At 50.2% G+C, this 18,264-nt stretch overlaps 8 protein-coding genes across 8 annotated transcripts; 6 read left to right on the top strand and 2 right to left on the bottom strand.

Moving 5' to 3' along the window:
• Positions 1-2,102: 2,102 nt before the first annotated feature.
• On the top strand, positions 2,103-3,993 carry LTR84_009744 (uncharacterized protein; the record flags this gene model as incomplete). Its single annotated transcript, XM_064853283.1, has 2 exons — positions 2,103-2,106; positions 2,159-3,993. The coding sequence occupies 2 exons, from the start codon at positions 2,103-2,105 to the stop codon at positions 3,991-3,993; spliced, it is 1,839 nt and encodes a 612-aa protein (XP_064709682.1).
• Positions 3,994-4,315: 322 nt separating this feature from the next.
• Positions 4,316-5,608, bottom strand: LTR84_009743 (uncharacterized protein; the record flags this gene model as incomplete). The annotated part of the gene is made up of 1 exon (XM_064853282.1): positions 4,316-5,608. The coding sequence occupies one exon, from the start codon at positions 5,606-5,608 to the stop codon at positions 4,316-4,318; it is 1,293 nt and encodes a 430-aa protein (XP_064709681.1).
• A 951-nt stretch (positions 5,609-6,559) lies between these two features.
• On the top strand, positions 6,560-7,811 carry LTR84_009742 (uncharacterized protein; the record flags this gene model as incomplete). Its single annotated transcript, XM_064853281.1, has 3 exons — positions 6,560-7,455; positions 7,543-7,595; positions 7,678-7,811. The coding sequence occupies 3 exons, from the start codon at positions 6,560-6,562 to the stop codon at positions 7,809-7,811; spliced, it is 1,083 nt and encodes a 360-aa protein (XP_064709680.1).
• Positions 7,812-9,065: 1,254 nt separating this feature from the next.
• Positions 9,066-9,389, top strand: LTR84_009741 (uncharacterized protein; the record flags this gene model as incomplete). Its single annotated transcript, XM_064853280.1, has 1 exon — positions 9,066-9,389. One exon carries the CDS (start codon positions 9,066-9,068, stop codon positions 9,387-9,389), a length of 324 nt encoding a protein of 107 aa, XP_064709679.1.
• A 1,165-nt stretch (positions 9,390-10,554) lies between these two features.
• Positions 10,555-11,268, top strand: LTR84_009740 (uncharacterized protein; the record flags this gene model as incomplete). Its single annotated transcript, XM_064853279.1, has 1 exon — positions 10,555-11,268. The coding sequence occupies one exon, from the start codon at positions 10,555-10,557 to the stop codon at positions 11,266-11,268; it is 714 nt and encodes a 237-aa protein (XP_064709678.1).
• Positions 11,269-11,345: 77 nt separating this feature from the next.
• Positions 11,346-12,281, top strand: LTR84_009739 (uncharacterized protein; the record flags this gene model as incomplete). Its single annotated transcript, XM_064853278.1, has 1 exon — positions 11,346-12,281. One exon carries the CDS (start codon positions 11,346-11,348, stop codon positions 12,279-12,281), a length of 936 nt encoding a protein of 311 aa, XP_064709677.1.
• Positions 12,282-12,583: 302 nt separating this feature from the next.
• LTR84_009738 (uncharacterized protein) lies at positions 12,584-15,177 on the bottom strand (the record flags this gene model as incomplete). The annotated part of the gene is made up of 2 exons (XM_064853277.1): positions 12,584-15,036; positions 15,090-15,177. 2 exons carry the CDS (start codon positions 15,175-15,177, stop codon positions 12,584-12,586), a joined length of 2,541 nt encoding a protein of 846 aa, XP_064709676.1.
• Positions 15,178-15,999: 822 nt separating this feature from the next.
• LTR84_009737 (uncharacterized protein) lies at positions 16,000-18,197 on the top strand (the record flags this gene model as incomplete). The annotated part of the gene is made up of 5 exons (XM_064853276.1): positions 16,000-16,356; positions 16,410-16,507; positions 16,564-16,942; positions 16,993-17,094; positions 17,142-18,197. 5 exons carry the CDS (start codon positions 16,000-16,002, stop codon positions 18,195-18,197), a joined length of 1,992 nt encoding a protein of 663 aa, XP_064709675.1.
• Between the last annotated feature and the right edge of the window lie 67 nt (positions 18,198-18,264).

Below are 18,264 nucleotides of genomic sequence, written 5' to 3'. Positions count from 1 at the left end.
TATGGCTCGAAAATAGCAGCGATGAATTGACAGAGACTAGTATAGGCTATAGCTCGATTAAGCCTTTCGGCGGGCGATAAGACCTAAGAGTAATGGTGAAGAAGGTCGTGACCTAAGTGGTGCTAAAAAACTCTAGATGCAGCGATGTTTCATTTCGACCTCCTGAAGGATTTTTCTGAGTCAGCAATTACGTAAACACAATTCCCCGTGAAGGAACGGCCTAAATTCGCTTTCAAGTGGCCGATTTTGTAGAGACGTACAAGTACCAGTCTTTAAACTCTAGAACAGACGCTCCGAGGGCCTGGAGTGGAGACGATGCGACTGGGCCAACGCCTCCAATCAGGAAATCTTGATAATAATGAACATAACGGGTCTCAAAGAGCTGCTTTTCATGGGATAGGTATGTAGGTAGGTGCTAGCAGGCTTCAGATGCTTGATAGATTTCATTTGTTATCAGAACTCTGAAGTCGTGATTCATGTACTTTGAAATGATGCTCTTCCGCAGGCAAAACACATTCATCGCATGAATGGGGCTTGTGCAGACAGTACGGTAGCGTGATTTGAGGTTTCGGCTCTCCAGCATCCCGAGTAAATGTTTCACCAATTATTGAGTCGTCATCGTACCATATATTAGCAGGCAGCCATGAGTGGTCTCAGCGCTGTCGTAGAGGCTCCTACCGGAAGCGTCTTGCCTCAACTGATGGAGTTGTGCCATCCATGGGGCTCAGTGGGCATGAGAGTAGTTTAGCTCAACTGGGCAATGAGATAGATTGAGCTGTTCAAGACACCCAAGAGCAAGAATACAACAACAGATGCTTGTCGGTCTAACGATTTGTGGCATCACTCGCCGAGGCTGGTAGGGGGTGTCTTCTGGCATGTACCAATCAGCTCATGAACGCTCATACGTCAAACGAGGTGAAGAATTTGCAATTCGATTGTGGAGTGAGATTCTTGAAGACCAGTATTACCAACATTGACAACTTTATGCGATTGGTACCTATGTAGGTTTGCGACGTGTCGAACGGGGTAGCACAGCCACAATGGTATTTGTGGCGGTTTGATGTTGGGATGTGGCGCAGGAGGCGGACCAGAAACGAGACGGGGAGGGAAATCGATCCGTTTGCCAGGTGAAATGACAGATGACCTCAGATGCTTGAATTTGAACTTGAAAAGTGGGGTGACGTCAAGATTCGATCAAGCTCTCAGGCCCATTGCTTTCACAGGCTTGAGGCATGTAAGCCTACCAAGAGGAAGTTTAAGCCCGCCTAAGCAACTGGTTCAAGCCGCCAAGGCTTTAAGCAGGGATCGCCTATGGCATCCCCTGATCGATTGATGATGGAGGCCAAGATTCACCATGCTTCCGTTTGAACTTGATGCCCGATCTGAGGTGGGTTTGCTGCCACGACACGACTGAATCAAGCCTGCGTGAGTCGTAAGTAACAAGCACTTGGGCAGTTAATACCTAACCCCTAGATCACTACCTTAGGTAGGTACCTGACCTAAACCTACCCATAAAAGGTGGAATGCGAATACCGCCACATGATTTCTGCCAGACGCCAGGAACCGAAATCCTTTGGAGCCATCTCTTAGCTGTGGCTCAGCGGCTCCCACTCATCCCGTTCCTGCAATGTTTGGTCAATCCCTCGCGTCATCTTGCAGCAAATGCTCCCCTTAGCCCCCTACATCCCTGTCATTCCTCCATCTTTCAGCTTTCAAGATTTGTTGTTACAACCTCCATCCGGATACGCTTCACGGTATCCCGTCAAAGTCAATCGCCGTCGTCCCTCGCGCGTGGCGCCCGAAGCCGTTTGACTTCACTCACTTCATCTCCTTTGCCTGACTTAATTGATTCGCTTGTTTCACCATTCGCTTTCTTTCTCTCTGCCTTGATTTTCCACCCTTCCTTTCCCCCATCACTGCCGTATTTGAGTCAACCCGCGCCCACAGTTAGACAGTCACTAATCTACGACCTACTTGACTCCCACCCAAGCTGACTCCTTAGATTCGCCGGTCACCTTGTCGGCTGCTTGCTCCTGTTCCATCCTTCATCCACTCCAGGTTTCAGTCTAGACTACCACCTGGTTGCCATACTCCTAAGAATCATGCGTATGTATAACCTCGGACGAAGAAAAATGCAGCCCATCCTGACCTTGTACAGATAAATATCGCCGTCAAGCGAAATATGCTGCATGGTATGACGAGCCGGATTCAACCACCCGCGTTCCAAACCCTTTCAAAAAATGGCGCCCTGATTCAAGGTCAAATACCCTACGGAATGTAGAGGATGGCAACGGCTATCCATTGAACCAAACAAACACCGACGATCCTGATGATTACAGACTCGGAACTGGCGAGGCACGACGACACGACTTAGCAGGTCAACCCTCGAGTCGGCATGCTGTATCAACACCCAATGCGACATCTAATCCACGCTCATTCAACCCTGGTGAGGGAATACAGATCCCAAGATCTAGCAGTCCATCCAATTCCATTTCGCAAACCAAAAAAGATTATCCCCCTGACCGCGCTGAGACCGAAATGAGCGAACAGACTTTTGTCGGCAATGGCGGCCCTACAGAGGAGAAGCATGCCATCCGGAATCGCGCTACTGGAGACTCGGTTGAAAAGCATGGCATCAAGAAGCTTTTTTCCAAGAAGAGTACTGGAGACGAGAACTCTACAGAGTACAAAAACGGAAAAGAAAAGAAGAAGTTTACGGCCATGAGCCAGATCCGTGCAACCTTGTTGAATTCTTGGATCAATGTCCTTCTGATCGCCTCGCCAATCGGCATTGCAGTTCACTACGCGGGTGTCAACGAAGTCGCGGTCTTTGTCATCAACTTCATTGCCATCATCCCGCTTGCTGCAATGTTGAGTTATGCCACCGAAGAAATCGCTCTTCGAACTGGTGAGGTGATCGGAGGGCTGCTCAACGCTTCTTTCGGAAATGCCGTCGAGTTGATTGTCTCCATCATCGCGTTGGCAAAAGACCAAATCCTGATTGTGCAGACCTCTCTGATTGGCAGTATGCTTTCCAACTTGTTGCTAGTCCTCGGAATGTGTTTCTTCTTTGGAGGTGTCAATCGCATTGAGCAAGCTTTCAACATGACTGTCGCACAGACTGCTTCCAGTTTACTCTTCGTCGCAGTCGGCAGTCTTCTCATTCCTACAGTGTTCGAACAATGGGCTCAGGGTACGGATACGGTCAATGGTGACCCGCCTACACCGTTGCGTCCAGGTGACAGAGTAAAGCAAATCAGCCGTGGTACAGCAATCCTCCTTCTGTTCGTTTACGCCTGCTACCTGTTCTTCCAACTCAAGAGCCACACAGAGATGTACAACGCGCCAAGTGAGAAAAACTCGAAAAGAGCGGTTTCTCGCAAGTTCAAGGCTGCTGTGATCCCGGACAAATTCAGACGCCAAACCGCCGATGAGCGTAGAGTGGCAGAAATGGAAGCAGAACAGGAGGTTGTGGAAGACGAACCTGAGGAGCCACAGCTCGCCATCTGGGTTGCATTATTGACCTTGGCCGCCTCTACTGTACTTGTTGCTCTCAACGCCGAATGCCTCGTCGACTCGATAAATTCCATCACCTGTGGAGGTGGCATTTCGAAAAACTTTGTCGGTTTGATCCTTCTGCCCATTGTCGGCAATGCGGCCGAACACGCTACAGCGGTCACCGTGGCAATCAAAGACAAGATGGATCTGGCAATTGGTGTTGCCGTTGGTTCAAGTATGCAGATCGCTCTTTTGGTCTTGCCACTCACTGTGATTCTCGGATGGATCATTGGGAAAGATGACATGACCTTGTTTTTCGACGGGTTCCAAATTGCGGTTCTCTTTGTCGCCATCCTTCTCGTCAACTACCTGATCCAGGACGGCAAGTCACATTGGCTTGAAGGTATCCTTCTTTTCGTCCTGTACGTTATTATTGCAGTGGCCGCTTGGTTCTATCCAACCGCGAAAGGCTTCAGTGACTGTCCCAACGAATAAACATTTCACAACCCGATGCTACTGGGGGAAACGGGTATCCATGATTGATCATCACACGATCATTGGGAGGATTGACAGAAGCGGATGATCGTATCGCCCTGTTCACTGATCAATACTGGGATCACTCGGATTGAGTGACGCATAATATTATGTCTTTGTAATACAAGATGCTTAGATACCCTCTCTTATCATTTTGGGCACGAAGCAAGCGAAAATCCTGGGAAACGGATTACAGATTGAGGCGCGAATGGGATAGCGAATAATCGTACAAAATTGATGAACCAAAAGATGACTTTGACATCTCCTCCATCACATATAGATTTCACACGGGCACTCTCACGAACAGACTCACCACCCACAACGCATACCGATACAGCCAAAACTTCCAACCACTAGCATGTGAAATGTCAATCGTCCACCTCGACGCTTTCAACACCCCATTGCCCCTCGGCAGCACCCTGGCATCATACGCCACAATGGCGTCCTGCAACGTAGCCGCGCACTTTAAGCACTCGGCCAGATCCCACGCATCCATCAGCGCCATATTAGCGCCGTTGCCGGCAAACGGACTGACCGCATGATTCGCATCGCCGATCCAGACGACAGGGCCGAGCGCGCCAACATCGTGCGCGAACGGCGGCCGATCCATAGCATTCAACTGGATCAGCGAGCTGGGATCCGAGACCTGGACCAAGTCGCGCACGAGCGGGTGGAAGCGTGCGCTCAGCTGAATGGACTCATCAATCATGGCGTCGATCTGGTCCTGGGTGAGTGGATGGCGGAGCGACGGCTGCGGAGTCGGGCTGGCGCGGCTCATCGACCACAGCGCGGACGTCGAGTCGATGGGCGACACGAACAGCCCGATGCCCTGGCCGCCCAGCACGGCGCCCCAGTCGCGGTCGACGGGACGCGGGATTTGAGTCCGCTCGGCGAACACCCCAGTCCCGCCCCACAGGTAGATGCCCGTGTAGTCGAGGCCGTGCGACGGGAGCAGCAGCGAGCGGATCTTGCTGGACGAGCCGTCGGCCGCGATCAGGAGGTCTGCGACCACGGCCGCGCCGTCACTCAGGGAGATCTCGACCTGGCCCACCGGCGGCGTGGTGCCGGTCCCAAGCAACGGCTTGACGCCGATGACCGCCGTCGACCAGTGGATCTCGGCGCCCGCCTCGACCGCAGCGGCCGCGAGTTCGCACTGCAGCGCGCCCCGGCCGACCCTCATGCCGAGCAGACCCTTGGGACCGACGGGCCGGCCGTGGATGCGGAGGACGGGGTTGAAGTCCTGGTCCCAGATGTTGAAGCAGCCGCGGTCGGCCTCGCTATCGTGGGCGTTGACGCTCACGCTTCGGATCCGCTTGTACAGGCCCAGCCGCTCCAGCACCTGGATGCCGCCCGGGTCGCTATCCGTCCGCAGCGACAGCGAGTAGCCCTGGCGTCCGGCGATGCGGTCGGCCTCGCTGTCGCGCTCGTATACCAGTATTCGCGGTCTTTGTGTCTGCACATCCTCGAGCGGGAATTGTTGGGCCAGAGCGATCGCCAGGCTGAGCCCTGCGACTCCTGCTCCTGCGATCACGACGGTTTTGGAGGACAGGAAATGTGCCTTGTTAGTATTTTCCATGATGCCTTGGTTCGAAGGAGGTGGTTCATTTCTTCTTGTCTGGTTCAAGAACTTTTTGGTGCACTCCGAGTCCTACCTTCTTCTTCTTCGTCTTCTTTCGGCTTCAGGCTACCGTACCCTGAGATTTATCAGTCAGGCAGAAGCGATGCCCTACTGCGTGACATTGTTTGATTGGTCCATGCCTTGAGGCGTCGAGACTAAAGCAATACTTCACGACCTCCGAACCGAATACGCGACATCAGCTTCACGGGATCAGAGATGGACTCTCATCACAAGAATCGTTCATCGTTTCTACGCTTACATTGGGGTATGACTTTCAGTCTGAGGCACTTCGATGACGTAGTAGCAAAAGATGGATCGGCGATTGAACTTCTCCTCCTTTGCTTCCCCAGATTTAATACAAGAGCCGAAGATGCACCCTTTTTCTTGCCCCTCATTTTGGGCGCCTCGGGCTTTCCTGAATCAGTAAGCCGAACAAAACGGCTCTTCCTTTTCGTTACATCAAACAGCCTGAAAAACACATGGTTTCCCGGGAGGGGCTTACCAGAGAAGAGGAGTAGGTAGTATAGGCCAGCTACTCTCATTGGCCTCGTTGTTGAATTTTTAACAAGCTCAAATCCGTCTATTGCCGTTGTCTCGGTTGAAATGAGAGCGGAGTGGCAATGGTGAAAGTCTTGGAGATTGGGTTCATTTTCTTGTGCTGCCGGAGCATCATTCCACTGATTTTACTTTTGTCTTTTCCAGAATTCTGTTGTTTTCGGCTTTGCCTCGTGAGGATCCCGTTCTGAAATCATATATAGGTAGCGACATAAAGTCTGACTGGTCTTCTTGGGCCATTTTGATCTCAGCCGTCCATTACTACGGAGTCGTGCTCGAGTTTGAGAGAAAACTATTGTCAAGATAGGGCATACCTGAAGATCTTGAGGAGTCTTAACAAAAACATCTGCAACCATGGCAACCATGAATGCCGTCCGGTTCCACGGACAACGAGATATACGACTGGAGCAGATCCCCGTCCCAACCATCAAGCCCGGATTCGTGACCGTCGCTCCAAAGTTTTGCGGAATCTGCGGAACAGATTTGCACGAATACCTAGGCGGCGCAAACCTGATTCCTACAGAAGGAAACCCTCATCCATTGACGGGTGAGATAGCACCACTCACGTTGGGACATGAGTTCAGCGGCATTGTTGAGGAAGTGGGAGATGGTGTGACATATATTCAGCCTGGCGACAGAGTTTGTGTACAACCTACGATATGGGATGAAAATTGCCGTGCCTGCAGAAGAGGCCTCGTGAACTGTTGCGACAAGAATGGATTTGTCGGTCTGAGTGGGTATGGTGGCGGCCTGTCGGAACATGTCAGTGTTCCAGGACATTGCGTGAAGAAGTTGCCAGACAACGTCTCGCTCGAGATCGGTGCACTGGTTGAGCCACTGTCTGTGGGTTGGCACTCTGTGGATATTTCGCCTTTCAAAGAAGGCGATTCCGCACTGGTTCTTGGTGGTGGGCCTATTGGACTGGCTGTCGTGCAAGCCCTTGTGGGCAGAGGATGCAAGAACATCATCGTAAGCGAGGTCAGTGGCAAGAGAAGGGAGTTTGCAACACAATTTGGAGCCCACCACGTAATCGACCCAGCAAATTCAGATGTCGTCGAGGAGGTGGAGAAGCTTACCAGTGGAGAGGGTGTCGATGTCGGCTTTGATTGCGCTGGTGTGCAAGTTGCCGTTGACACAGCTTTCAGAGCGATAAAAGCCAGAGGCATGTTGGTGAATATTGCTGTATGGGAGAAACGAGCTGCTCTGAATATGAACGATCTCGTCTTCAGAGAAAGAGCATATATGGGCGTGTGAGTGATTTCCCTTCCAGAGGCTCTGCTTGACGTTGGCGCTGTCTTCCATCGACAACCGAGATGCTGATACCTTACTTTTCACAGGGCCACATTTGCGTTAGGAGACTTCGAAGCGGTCATCCATGCTATTTCTACCGGTATATTTGCCCCTACCTTGCCTGGTGAAGTGTGCAACCTCATCGCTGATTTACTGACTTCTCTCACTCTTTGGTTTTGTAGGCAAAATTAAACCAGAGGGCATGATCACCAAGGTAATCAAGCTCAACGAGGTCGCCGAAGAAGGGTTCAGGGCGCTCATCGAGGACAAGGAGAACCATGTCAAAATTCTTGTAGATGTCGGTTCAGGGATCTAAGTTACAGCTGCCTATGCAGTAAATCCCATAGAAATGAACAGAAAATAGTTCTCCGTTGAAAGTTTACCTACTGCGTACCTATAGGTCGTGACAAATCCCCGTGGCTGAGATATCGTCGGCGAGGACCAAACAGCTCTATTGTAACCATAGAAAAGCCATCAAGAGCAGTCGAGCTAGTGCAGGCCAGTCTAGTCTTTATTCGGATGCATTACACGAGCTGACGGCTGACTGTTGATACTCGAGTGGCTCAGAGTGGAACCCACTTGGGACGAGAGACTTACTCTTGGGGCTGAAGCAGGGGTTTCATCTAGATCTGACTGAGGGTCACCAACGAGATCGCTGCACAAGCGTTCAATTTGCATAAAGAACGAGGCACAAATCGACGGTGGACTTGGCAGTTCTGTCATCAAGAAGATGCCAGCTAGCCTCTGTAAGGAAAGAGTCCTAAGCTTTCCTGGAACGAATTTCTAATTTCCAAAACAACCTTTGACATTGATTACCAAAGTCCCTTATTCATTCCTTGCTGGTGTCTTGGTACTTAACCCCCTCAGCCTCGTCCTCTTCGTCACGATTGTTTTGATATCTTTCAGTCAACATTCGTTGCCCTCTTTGCGTATTTGTTCCTTGAACATGGATACTTTGCATTTCCATTCAGCTCCAAAGCCCAGTTTTCGTCGTTCGATAGCTCAGGCAATGACACCTCTTTTCGAGTTTATTCTGCGAAATCAACAGGGTCGGTCGTTTACACCGATGGACTTTGTTACCCACGGAATGGGCAAATGTCACTGATTTATGTTTGATTCGTGGTGCCAATGCTTTCTGGCTTCGATCGCCCAACTATTTGGTAAGGCAATCCACCTTTGGACTCACAGCTTTGCGTTCTTTCGCATCAAGCCCCGATTTTGAGCTCCATCTCCCGGCCTGGCACATCAACTTTCGCTCCAACTAGGTATTTGTTCACTACTCCTGCCCTTTTGATTGCCTTCTTCTTGCTCAGCTCATCTTGCCTTCGTATTATCACTGTGAATATTCAACATCCCTTCCGGTTAACATATTGCGACCCATTCCTGTCGAACTAATCGCAAAGTATTTAATGTTCGCGCCACTCCCGGCAAAATGGTTGACGATCATCGAATCTGCTGCTCACCCTCGTACGAGACGATTCGAGTAGATTTCCTGCTCGAGCATTTACCTTCCTCCTCCCACCCAAGAAGCGAATCTACCACAACCGCTGAGGTCCCCCTCCAATTAAACATGCCATCTCCTCCAAGATCGAAACGCCCAACGACCTCCCCGTCATCTTCTTCATCGCCACAGGGAGGTCAGCTGTCTCGTCAAAGCAGCGCCAATTCAAATCCCAGTGGTGCTCAGCATCGGACTCCCGCTCAACAAAGCTCGAGCGGGCAGGCAAATCGCTCCCTGGCAGATGTCCTGACAGAACGGTCGGACTCTCTTGCATTGAGTCTTTTTGGTGGGCTTGTTGATGCCTCGGACAACTTGTCTGCGGATAAGAAGCCAGACTTGAAGTGGATCAAGGTCGAACCAGGACAATCACCGAAATCGCCCACGGGAAAATAGAAATTTTCACAGCCGAGGATTTACCTTGTCACTGAATCTACGTCGCAGGGGTCAATTTCTACATTCAACACGACCGAAAGTATAACTCAGACCTCCCTGGAATTCTTGGTGGGCACGCGTCATATGATCAATTGTATGGGGAAAGGAGATCAGGCGATATTAACGTGGGACACAGCGCTCATAATGCTGACAGATGGATTACCTTAATACGTTGCCAGGTCTCCGCATCTGTCTCACGGTAGGAACCCCTTTCAACGGACGAGGCTGGGTTGAGGCATTGGGTTGCAGCACATCCACTTGCAGTCATCATTTGGTGACGATATAGTTGTTTATGATTAGCGATCACATTTGGAGTTCTGGAGTCATGGATTGATTTTGTGCGCATCACTCAAAGTTGCTTGTTGCTAGTGTGGCTGATGATCTTGGAGTTGGCCCGTATTTGATGATGGCTGTGCCATACCTTAGAGGCGCAGGTTTTGGCTACAGGACAGCAAAGGTACTCAATGCTTATGTATTCGATGATAGTAAAATATCAAACAATTTCGGTATCTCTTTCTCAATCATCACGAACCCTCCGCCATATATCTTCCATGACAAGCGAGGTTAACCGGATGATGCTTGCCCTGTACGAGGCTTGGCGGGCCTCGTCGGCTCAGCCTTGGGTCGGACAATAAAAACGCTCAGATAATTTCCCCCAAACTCACCTCCTGTTCTTTTTTAGCAGCGTCACCAATAATGGTTGCAGTGCAGCTGGCAAACGTGATTTAACATCGAACTTTATCTTCCCGCGCTTTCGTTCGCCCAAAACCCATACTTGAGAATGACGTGGACCATATGAGAAGCTGGCTAATGTTCAGTCGCATTGGCTAGTAGGGGCAAGTACGATCTCCCCCAATGGGCTTATAAAATCAGCATGTCTTCTCGCGCCTGTGATGCATGCTTCATTCGCAAAATAAAGTGCGAGCGACTTGATCTGGTGCGCTCAATCAAGCCTTCTGACCAATTCCATGATTCTGAACATGAACCGTAAGTGACTAATGGATACCAGACCGCAGCAGGAAATGATTCTGCCAATCTAGATCGCTGTACACAATGCAATGCTCTTCGTATGCAATGCACTTTTGATCGACCACAGCAGCGCCGCCCAAGAAAGTCGAGGACCCTCATGTCTTCCGACATCAACAAAGTGCCAGCTCCAATATCGGCACGTCACGATAATTGTTCGAGGGACAGTTTAGCAGCCCATTTTCAAGGCTCCTCAGGGACACCAGTAGAAACTCACTATCCCGGTACGTCAACGACAGCAACACCCTCGACTCCGACGATTTCTTCTGAGTCAAACCCCTCGGAACCAACGCAAGGCCTTGGTAGTCGAGAAGCCATCGAGTTGATGATTATCGATTATCTCGATCTCCTCTACCCGCTCATGCCCGTCGTGCACCGTCCAAGTTTCAGAGCCGACTTTGGCCGAGAACGCGATGAGCACGACCAGATCTTCTATTCTTTACTTCTCACCATCTGTGCAATGGTGGTGGCTCAGCTACCTCGACGCTTCTTGGACTACAAGAAGGCACGGTGGTTTTTCGAATTCAACACTCCAAAACAGCTGGTTGTGCACCTGGAGGAGCGTGTTCTTGGCTTACGAAATCAGGAATATTTTGAAACTCCGAGCACACAGAAATGTGCTATCGCCTTCTTCCTGGCTTGCAGTTATGGGAGTCTGAATGTCGTAGGACGGATGTCATTGTACTGGGCGGAGATGTGGGTGATGCTGAGGGCGTTGGGAGCCAACGATCCACAGACTTACATCGGTCTGAACTTTGTGGAGGCACAGTTAAGGAAGAAGTCATTCTGGCTCTATGTGTACTACTCGGTGTAAGTCAGAGACATTCCACTTTCTAGTATTCACCGGATCACAACCATCGGATCCCTTGAAGATCAGACTATCAAGCAACGATGCTGATCGAGTATAGCCATGATCGAGTTGGTGGGCCGCAACGCCCATCATTACTCTGGAAACCCCTTCCGGATCAGATGTTGTTCGATTCCAATCATCTGGCGGCACTACTTCCCCTGGATCTAGACGACGAGTACATCACACCCAACCTGTTGTACCAACAGCCTCCTTCCGAGACCCCACTGGCCACCGGGTTCACAGGTCTGATCCACATATTTTTATGCCTGATGGATCTGCCACACGAAGTTGTAGGGGGACCAAAAATCAGCCTTAGCACCACCACGGGAGACTCTTCAGCTCACTACAACAACCGACCTGACTACCAGGTGCTTACGCGCATGTTCGAACGGGTCAAGTATGTTCTCGACGACATCTCACCGCAAATGGCACTCTGGCAAGGTGAACGGGCGGGCTCCGACGCCGACGACAACACCACCACCACCGAAGCATCCAACACTCGAGCAGATCAGATCGAGAGCCTGCGAGCAAATCTCCAAGTGACCCGACTCTGGGTCCGCAGTCTGATCTTCGAGCGCCTCCTCGCCATCTACCATGCGTCAACCCACAACAACAACGCCACCGCGACTCCGACCGAGCTATCCAAGTCCCACGACCGCCAACACTGGTCCGAGCGCGAGGACATCTGCGAGCAGCTCTTGGCGGTGCTGTACAACATCAAGCAGAAGAACCTCGAGCCCAACGGAATCACGCTGACGTACAAGATCCGCCAGGTCGCCGCGACGCTGCTCGACTGCCCCTTCGAAGAGCACACGAGCATCTCGCGCCGTGCGAGGCTGTACATCGAGCGCTTCATGGAGCTGCTGACCCTCCTGGACAAGTATTCCTTCCAGGACACGCAGCTCGTCGTGTGGAGTGACTTTGACACGCAGGAGAGGCAGCCCGTTTCGGATTTCATGCGGCTTTCGGGCGTGTGAGTGATTACAGTGGTAACTAGTTGGGAGGTCATGAATGTGGGTTGATGATTTGTTTGAAGTGATCTATCAATTCATGACAAAACTATACATTGATACATAAGCCGTAATATATCCAGATGACGAAGAGTCCCGTACGCCGCATGTTTGTATGTAGGTCTCTGTTCATACATTTCCCATGGTCAATCGTGTCAATCGTCCTGTGTGCCCAAAATTCGCCAGTCTCCATACGCCTAATCCAGTGGATGTGCTAAAAAGAAAAACAACTGAACTTCCCAATCCAATAAATAAAAGAATCAAACCTCTCAAAAACCCATAATCTTGTTCTTGAGTTTGCTCAGTCCGCTCTGCTTGGCGGTCGAGTGCACTGTTCCAGGCTGAATGGTCCAGGTGCTCGCCCGGCTGTTGGAATTAATTGGTTTGTCGTCCAGGGCTTGCTTGCTGGATGCCCTCCTGAGGTCACCTTGCGTCGGTGATCTGACTGTGCCGAACTCCTTTTCTGGTAAATGCTCACTTATTGCGTTACTGCTGCGCTGTGTCGAAGAACCAAACGCCCGGGTCGCGGTCTCTCCGTTGCCTGGAAGTTCGACTGCTACGGCCTGGCTCGCCGTCTGCTGCGGCAGCGTTTCACTGTTGTCGTTCGCGGCGATCGGTATTTTCCATTCTCCTGAAAACCCGGTCTCGATCTTGAGTTTCTCGAGTTGTGGAGGTGAGCTGCTATAGCTAAATGAACCGCTTGTAACGGACCGTCGAGGTTGAGAGAAGCTGCCTGTGGGTACCTGGCTAGTCCGTATGGGCTTGTTCTCGCGATGTCGAAATCCTTTCATCATTTCTAGCTGATCTGACAATTGCTTTGCCCGGATCCGGAAGCGGAGTGATAGCTCGCGGTGGAACTTCTCCTTTTCTGCGAGTGTGCTGAATTTCAGAAGCAGGTAGGCTGTTTCTTTGACGGTGAGCTCTTTGAACTGAGATCTCCGTGGTGCTCGGAAGGGAAAGAGGTCGAAAGAATTTGGATCGGGGCTGTCGTGGCCATCAAGAGTGGTGAAGAGGACGTGGATAGGGAACTTGTCGCCATTATTGCGTGTGAGACACAAGTAGGGACATTTGTTGTAATCGCGATGGCAGTTGCATTTCTTTGGATCGATATTGATACTTGTCTCAAGCTCGATAAACATGATGGCAAATCTTAATCGGCTGGACTTGTCGTTCAGCTGGGTGAAGATTGTCAATCCTGAAAACTTGATGTTATCCGCCTCCCAACCATTTCCGACACGGCTGATCGTTGTTGTTGGACCAATCGACTCGACAAAACTACTCTCGCGAGACCGCGGACTGTTTGTGCTGAAAGAATCGATTGGAGAACCTTCCGATATAGCTTCTGGAAGTTTAGACACAGTTATGGGGTCTTGCCAAAGTTGAATCTGGCCAGTACAATCCAATGCTGAAGCAGAGCCTTTGCTGAATTGACATGTGATTTTGACCTGGCTATGTGAAACATCGTAGCCGGTCAAGGCTGTCTGGAATGCGAATAGATCTTCCATTGAATTGAAACGATATAACGTTTCTTCATTTCGTGAAAAGATCGCAATCTCGAAGCATTCTTTCTTCATTGTCGGTAAGGCATATCGAGGAATGAGCCTATCTTCATGAGTGTACACTGTTTGGGGAAGAATGACACTCTTCCCCTCCTGTGTCGTGGTTTCCATGACTATTCGAAAACTGTTGAACGACTGCCGAAATATTGTCACTGCATCTGGGGTGCCCGTCGAAGCTAGCTGAAGACGTATGACTTCTTGCTCATTGGCCCTCACAACTGTTGGATCCAGATGAGGATTTTCTTCTTGTTTGGGAGGCTCCCATATCATGAAGGCATGTTCGGGTAATGATGCAAGTGTCTCGTCATCATAGGCAATGATTTCCATTCCCTTCACACGTAGTAGAACTGCTTGCTCGACTTGGCCAATTGCACGTTTGTAGTAATAGCCAGCACAAGCTGATTGAAAGCCTCGACTACTCTTGATCTGACTTAGCATCCATCGGGTTTTCAGGAGGATGAGATATTTTTCCGGTGTTTGATCGGTACCTTCGGAACTCTGTTCGAAATGTACAAGCATGACATCGAATCCTTCCTTGAGTGGAATGTCGTTGGTAATCATGGAAGCTGGAGCATTGACGCCGAGGGTTTTCTCGAATTTCTCTCGAATTTGCGCGCTTGCGACATGTGTGTCCTCAGGCCCTAGTGCATTCAGTGGCTCATGTCCCGCTAAAACGCCGAGCCATGAAGTGTAGAACTTTCGTAGCTCAATCTGAATGTCTTTGCTTAGGTTGATATTTCTCTCGGAGATATCGAGTAGATCATCAACCTTGGAGTCGATATCGGTGAGCAAGTTGATACTCAATCGATCAATGACAAGCTTGATTTTGGTGGAGTGCAGATGAATACGCTTCCTTAGATCATCGATCTTCTGATCTTGCTGATTGAGATTCCACATGACATTATCCAAGAAGTTGTTAGGCTTGGAAAGTAGCTTCTTGTTATTATTGAGGAGAGTTTGACATTCCTCGAGAGTGTCGTTGAAATTACCGATCATCTGGCGCCTTTCTGCGTCGAAATCTTCCGATAGCGGATCGTAAGCCGCTCTTTGTAGGAGTCCTCCATCGTTATATCGCTGGGCGGCATCATTGAGAGACTTGAGAAGCTTTTTCAACAGCTCTCGAAACCCTTGAATTTCGCTCACGAAATTTCTATATCTGACATCTATTGAACTAGGTCAGCTAATGCAAGGATAGGAAGCATTCAAACTTTCATACCTGCGCGGTTCTCATAAACACAACTAATCTGGTAAATAGTATGGGCAAGACGGATTCCAGCGAGGACATCACCACATCCAAAGTCCATCACATGATCGACTTTATGGGGAACGTGAACAAGCCCAGATCAGGCTCAGACTTTCTTTCTTGGTGGGCCTGAGCTGTCGAAGACAGGCCGATTGTTTCGAATTTCTGCTTTTTACACTCCTTGACTGAAGAAAGGAAAAAGAAGGATAAAAATATAGAAGATTCAGCCCAACATGCAGGTAGACGACGGGGTTGACATCTAGCTGGGTTAAAATCCAAGGTTATGCTGGGTTTCGACTGTCCCTTGAGAGGTGTACCACACACCATTGCTGCCTCGGCTTTAAGCCACAGGCGCTTTCCGAAGCGTGGGCATCGATGACGAGCCACTTGAGTTCTTTAGTTTGGGGGCTGAGCCCTTCTTTTCGCTCCCCCTAACTCGAATTAGCCTCTCGATTGTTGAAGAATCGCGTCCAGGGGGCCCACCTGTCAAGTTGCCTTGTGCTACTCCTCCTTCAACCGTGCTTAGCCTTCATTCATCCCGAGAAACAGCTGCCGACAGCTCCTCTCCTGTGTTGGTCTTTCTGCACGCCGAGCCTCATCAAAGTGACTCACAGCCTTAGCCCCACTGATAGGTCAGGTGGGTGTACATTGCTTCACTTTCATGCACATCTGTTGGAAGGGCTATCGCTAGCTTCTAGGCAAGGCAAACTTCCAAGAAACGCGTTCGCGCAATCTTGCAAGCCACCTAAGTTCGGAAACACAAGTCTCCTGATGGTTTTAATCATGTTCTTCTACAGCGGCTTCCCAGGGCGATTCGGATTCCTCTCTCAGGAACTCAGTGGTCTCTCGCCTATTCCATCCTTCTGGCTTGTTGCCCACCATCATGCCTCTGAATTCCCATGAAGAAGCACTCCTCGGAAATCCCACTGCTGCAGATATTGATTATAACCATCAACGGCTTGACCAGGCACCCGCCGAAAGGATAAAAATCGGAAAATGGACTCTTGTCGCTCTTATTTTGAATCGAACAATCGGTTCGGGAATATTCCTAACACCGCATAGAATACTCGCTGGCACAGGATGTGTCGGTGGTGCTTTGCTCCTCTGGGTCATTGGGGCGGTGATCTCACTCTGTGGACTTTATGTTTGGCTTGAGTGTGGTCTATCAATGCCTCAACGAACCGTCAGAGGTGAGACAGAACCTCGGGGAGTACCTAGGTCTGGAGGTGAAAAGAACTTTGTAAGTTTGACCTTTAATCTTTTGTCTGATGTCCCTGACTTAGCTCGTGCTAGTTGGAGTTCATGTTTCCGAATGCCAGCGCCCGTCTACCACACATCAGAACTACATGTGCTTTCAGCATCATGTTTATTCTACTCTACAATCTGAGTGGGTAAGTTAGAGATCAAAGACTCCATTTGTGTAGGCCGAAGTTGACTCATCCTAAAGTAATGCGATCTCTTTCGGCATCCAAGTCATGACTGCCTCTGGTATCTACGACCCAATGTCTGGCGAAGTCCCAGACAAGGGTGTAGCTGCCGGCATCGCGATCGGCGCGCTGACTTTCGTTGTCCTACTCCATATGTTCTCACGCCGCGGCGGGATCTTGGTCAACAATGCCTTCGCTGTCACCAAAGTCCTCCTGCTCGTGGCGATCATCGCGCTCGGAATCGCCAAAGCCGCGGGAGCGTTTCCTGGTCCCGGAAAGGCACCTTTGGAAAACTTCACCAAGGGAGTGTTTGTTACAAATAGAAAGGATGTCACCAGCTGGTCGAATTCATTGATGCTCTGCATGTACAGCTTCTCCGGATTCGAGCAACCTTTCTATGTATGTTACCCATCAGACTGAGTGCTTGAGTGTGCTAACAAATTTTGCAGGTCCTTGCAGAGTCAAAGAGCCCGCACAAAAATTTCCCAAAGTACACCGTCCTGGCAATGGGCATTGCGGCCGTGTTGTTCATGCTCGTCAATATCGCCTATGTAAGTTGGCTCAACAATATGGCTATCACTGTGCTGACGTTTAATAGCTTTTTGCCGTGCCCAAGGGTCTGGTCATCCCCGCCGGAGCCGGTGATATACCTCAGAGTATCGACATGGCCACACTGTTTTTCGAGCATCTCTTTGATGATCAAGCACATGGCCGCCGAGCCATGGCAGGATTGATTGCGGTTTCCATATTCGGAAATCTGGTTGTCATGACCTTTACTGCGGCAAGAGTCAAGCAAGAAATCGCCAAGGAAGGAATTCTGCCAAAATCACTCATTTTTGCGACATCTTACACGACTCCTTACGGAATGTGGAAGAAATGGATGAGTCGCAATACAATCCTTCCGGAAGACCTCGAGCAGGCCCCCACAGCCGCATTTGTGTTGCACTGGTTTACGTCTATACTTTTGATCCTCGTGACACTCCCAGTTGGGGATCCTCGTAAGGCATACTCGGCACTGGTATCGTTGTACTCTTACACGATAGTGACATTCCTTGGGTTCTGGGTGTCAATTGGACTTCTGTGGATCAAGTTACGACGTGGAAGGTGGCATTGGCAAGAACGTCGACGGTATCGGCCCTGGCTCAGCCCGGCGCACGCCATCATCTACACACTGGCAAGCGCCTTTGTTCTGATAACGGCGTTCGTACCACCCTCGCTGGGATCACCCTTCCATTCCAGCGTGACTGGCTTTGAGTGGTACATTGTCCCCGTCATCGGTATCAGCGCTCCTTTCTGGGGTCTGGCGTGGTACGGTGGCCTTTTGCTCTACCAACGCTTCACGGACCACCAATTGGTGGTGAACCGCACGCCCTTCTGGATGAAAGACCCGGACTACCCATCAGAGTACATTCAACAGGCAAAAATAATTGACCATACCTGGCAAATACGCCCGCGGCGAGGCTTGGAGTCAGGATTTGACGATCCAGCGGAACCCAAAGACGGTCTCAATACGAGACAGCGAGAAGCTGATCCATTCGAGACAAGTAGTGAAGAAGGAGGAAATAACGGTCAGAAGAGGTGGCCATGGAAGCGTGGGGCCAAGAGCACCACGATGACTGACGGACGACGGCTGTCAGATGGGTTTGAAAATTGAAAGTCGAAGGCTGCGAGCTGAGCCTACGAATAACCATAGCCACGAATCATGATTGTAATGTTTGTTT

This window comes from Exophiala bonariae, assembly GCF_035927105.1.
Source record: "Exophiala bonariae strain CCFEE 5792 chromosome Unknown scaffold_4, whole genome shotgun sequence".
NCBI lineage: Eukaryota > Fungi > Ascomycota > Eurotiomycetes > Chaetothyriales > Herpotrichiellaceae > Exophiala > Exophiala bonariae.
The sequence above is the reverse complement of the archived record's forward strand: the minus strand, read 5'-3'. Positions and strand labels throughout refer to the sequence as shown.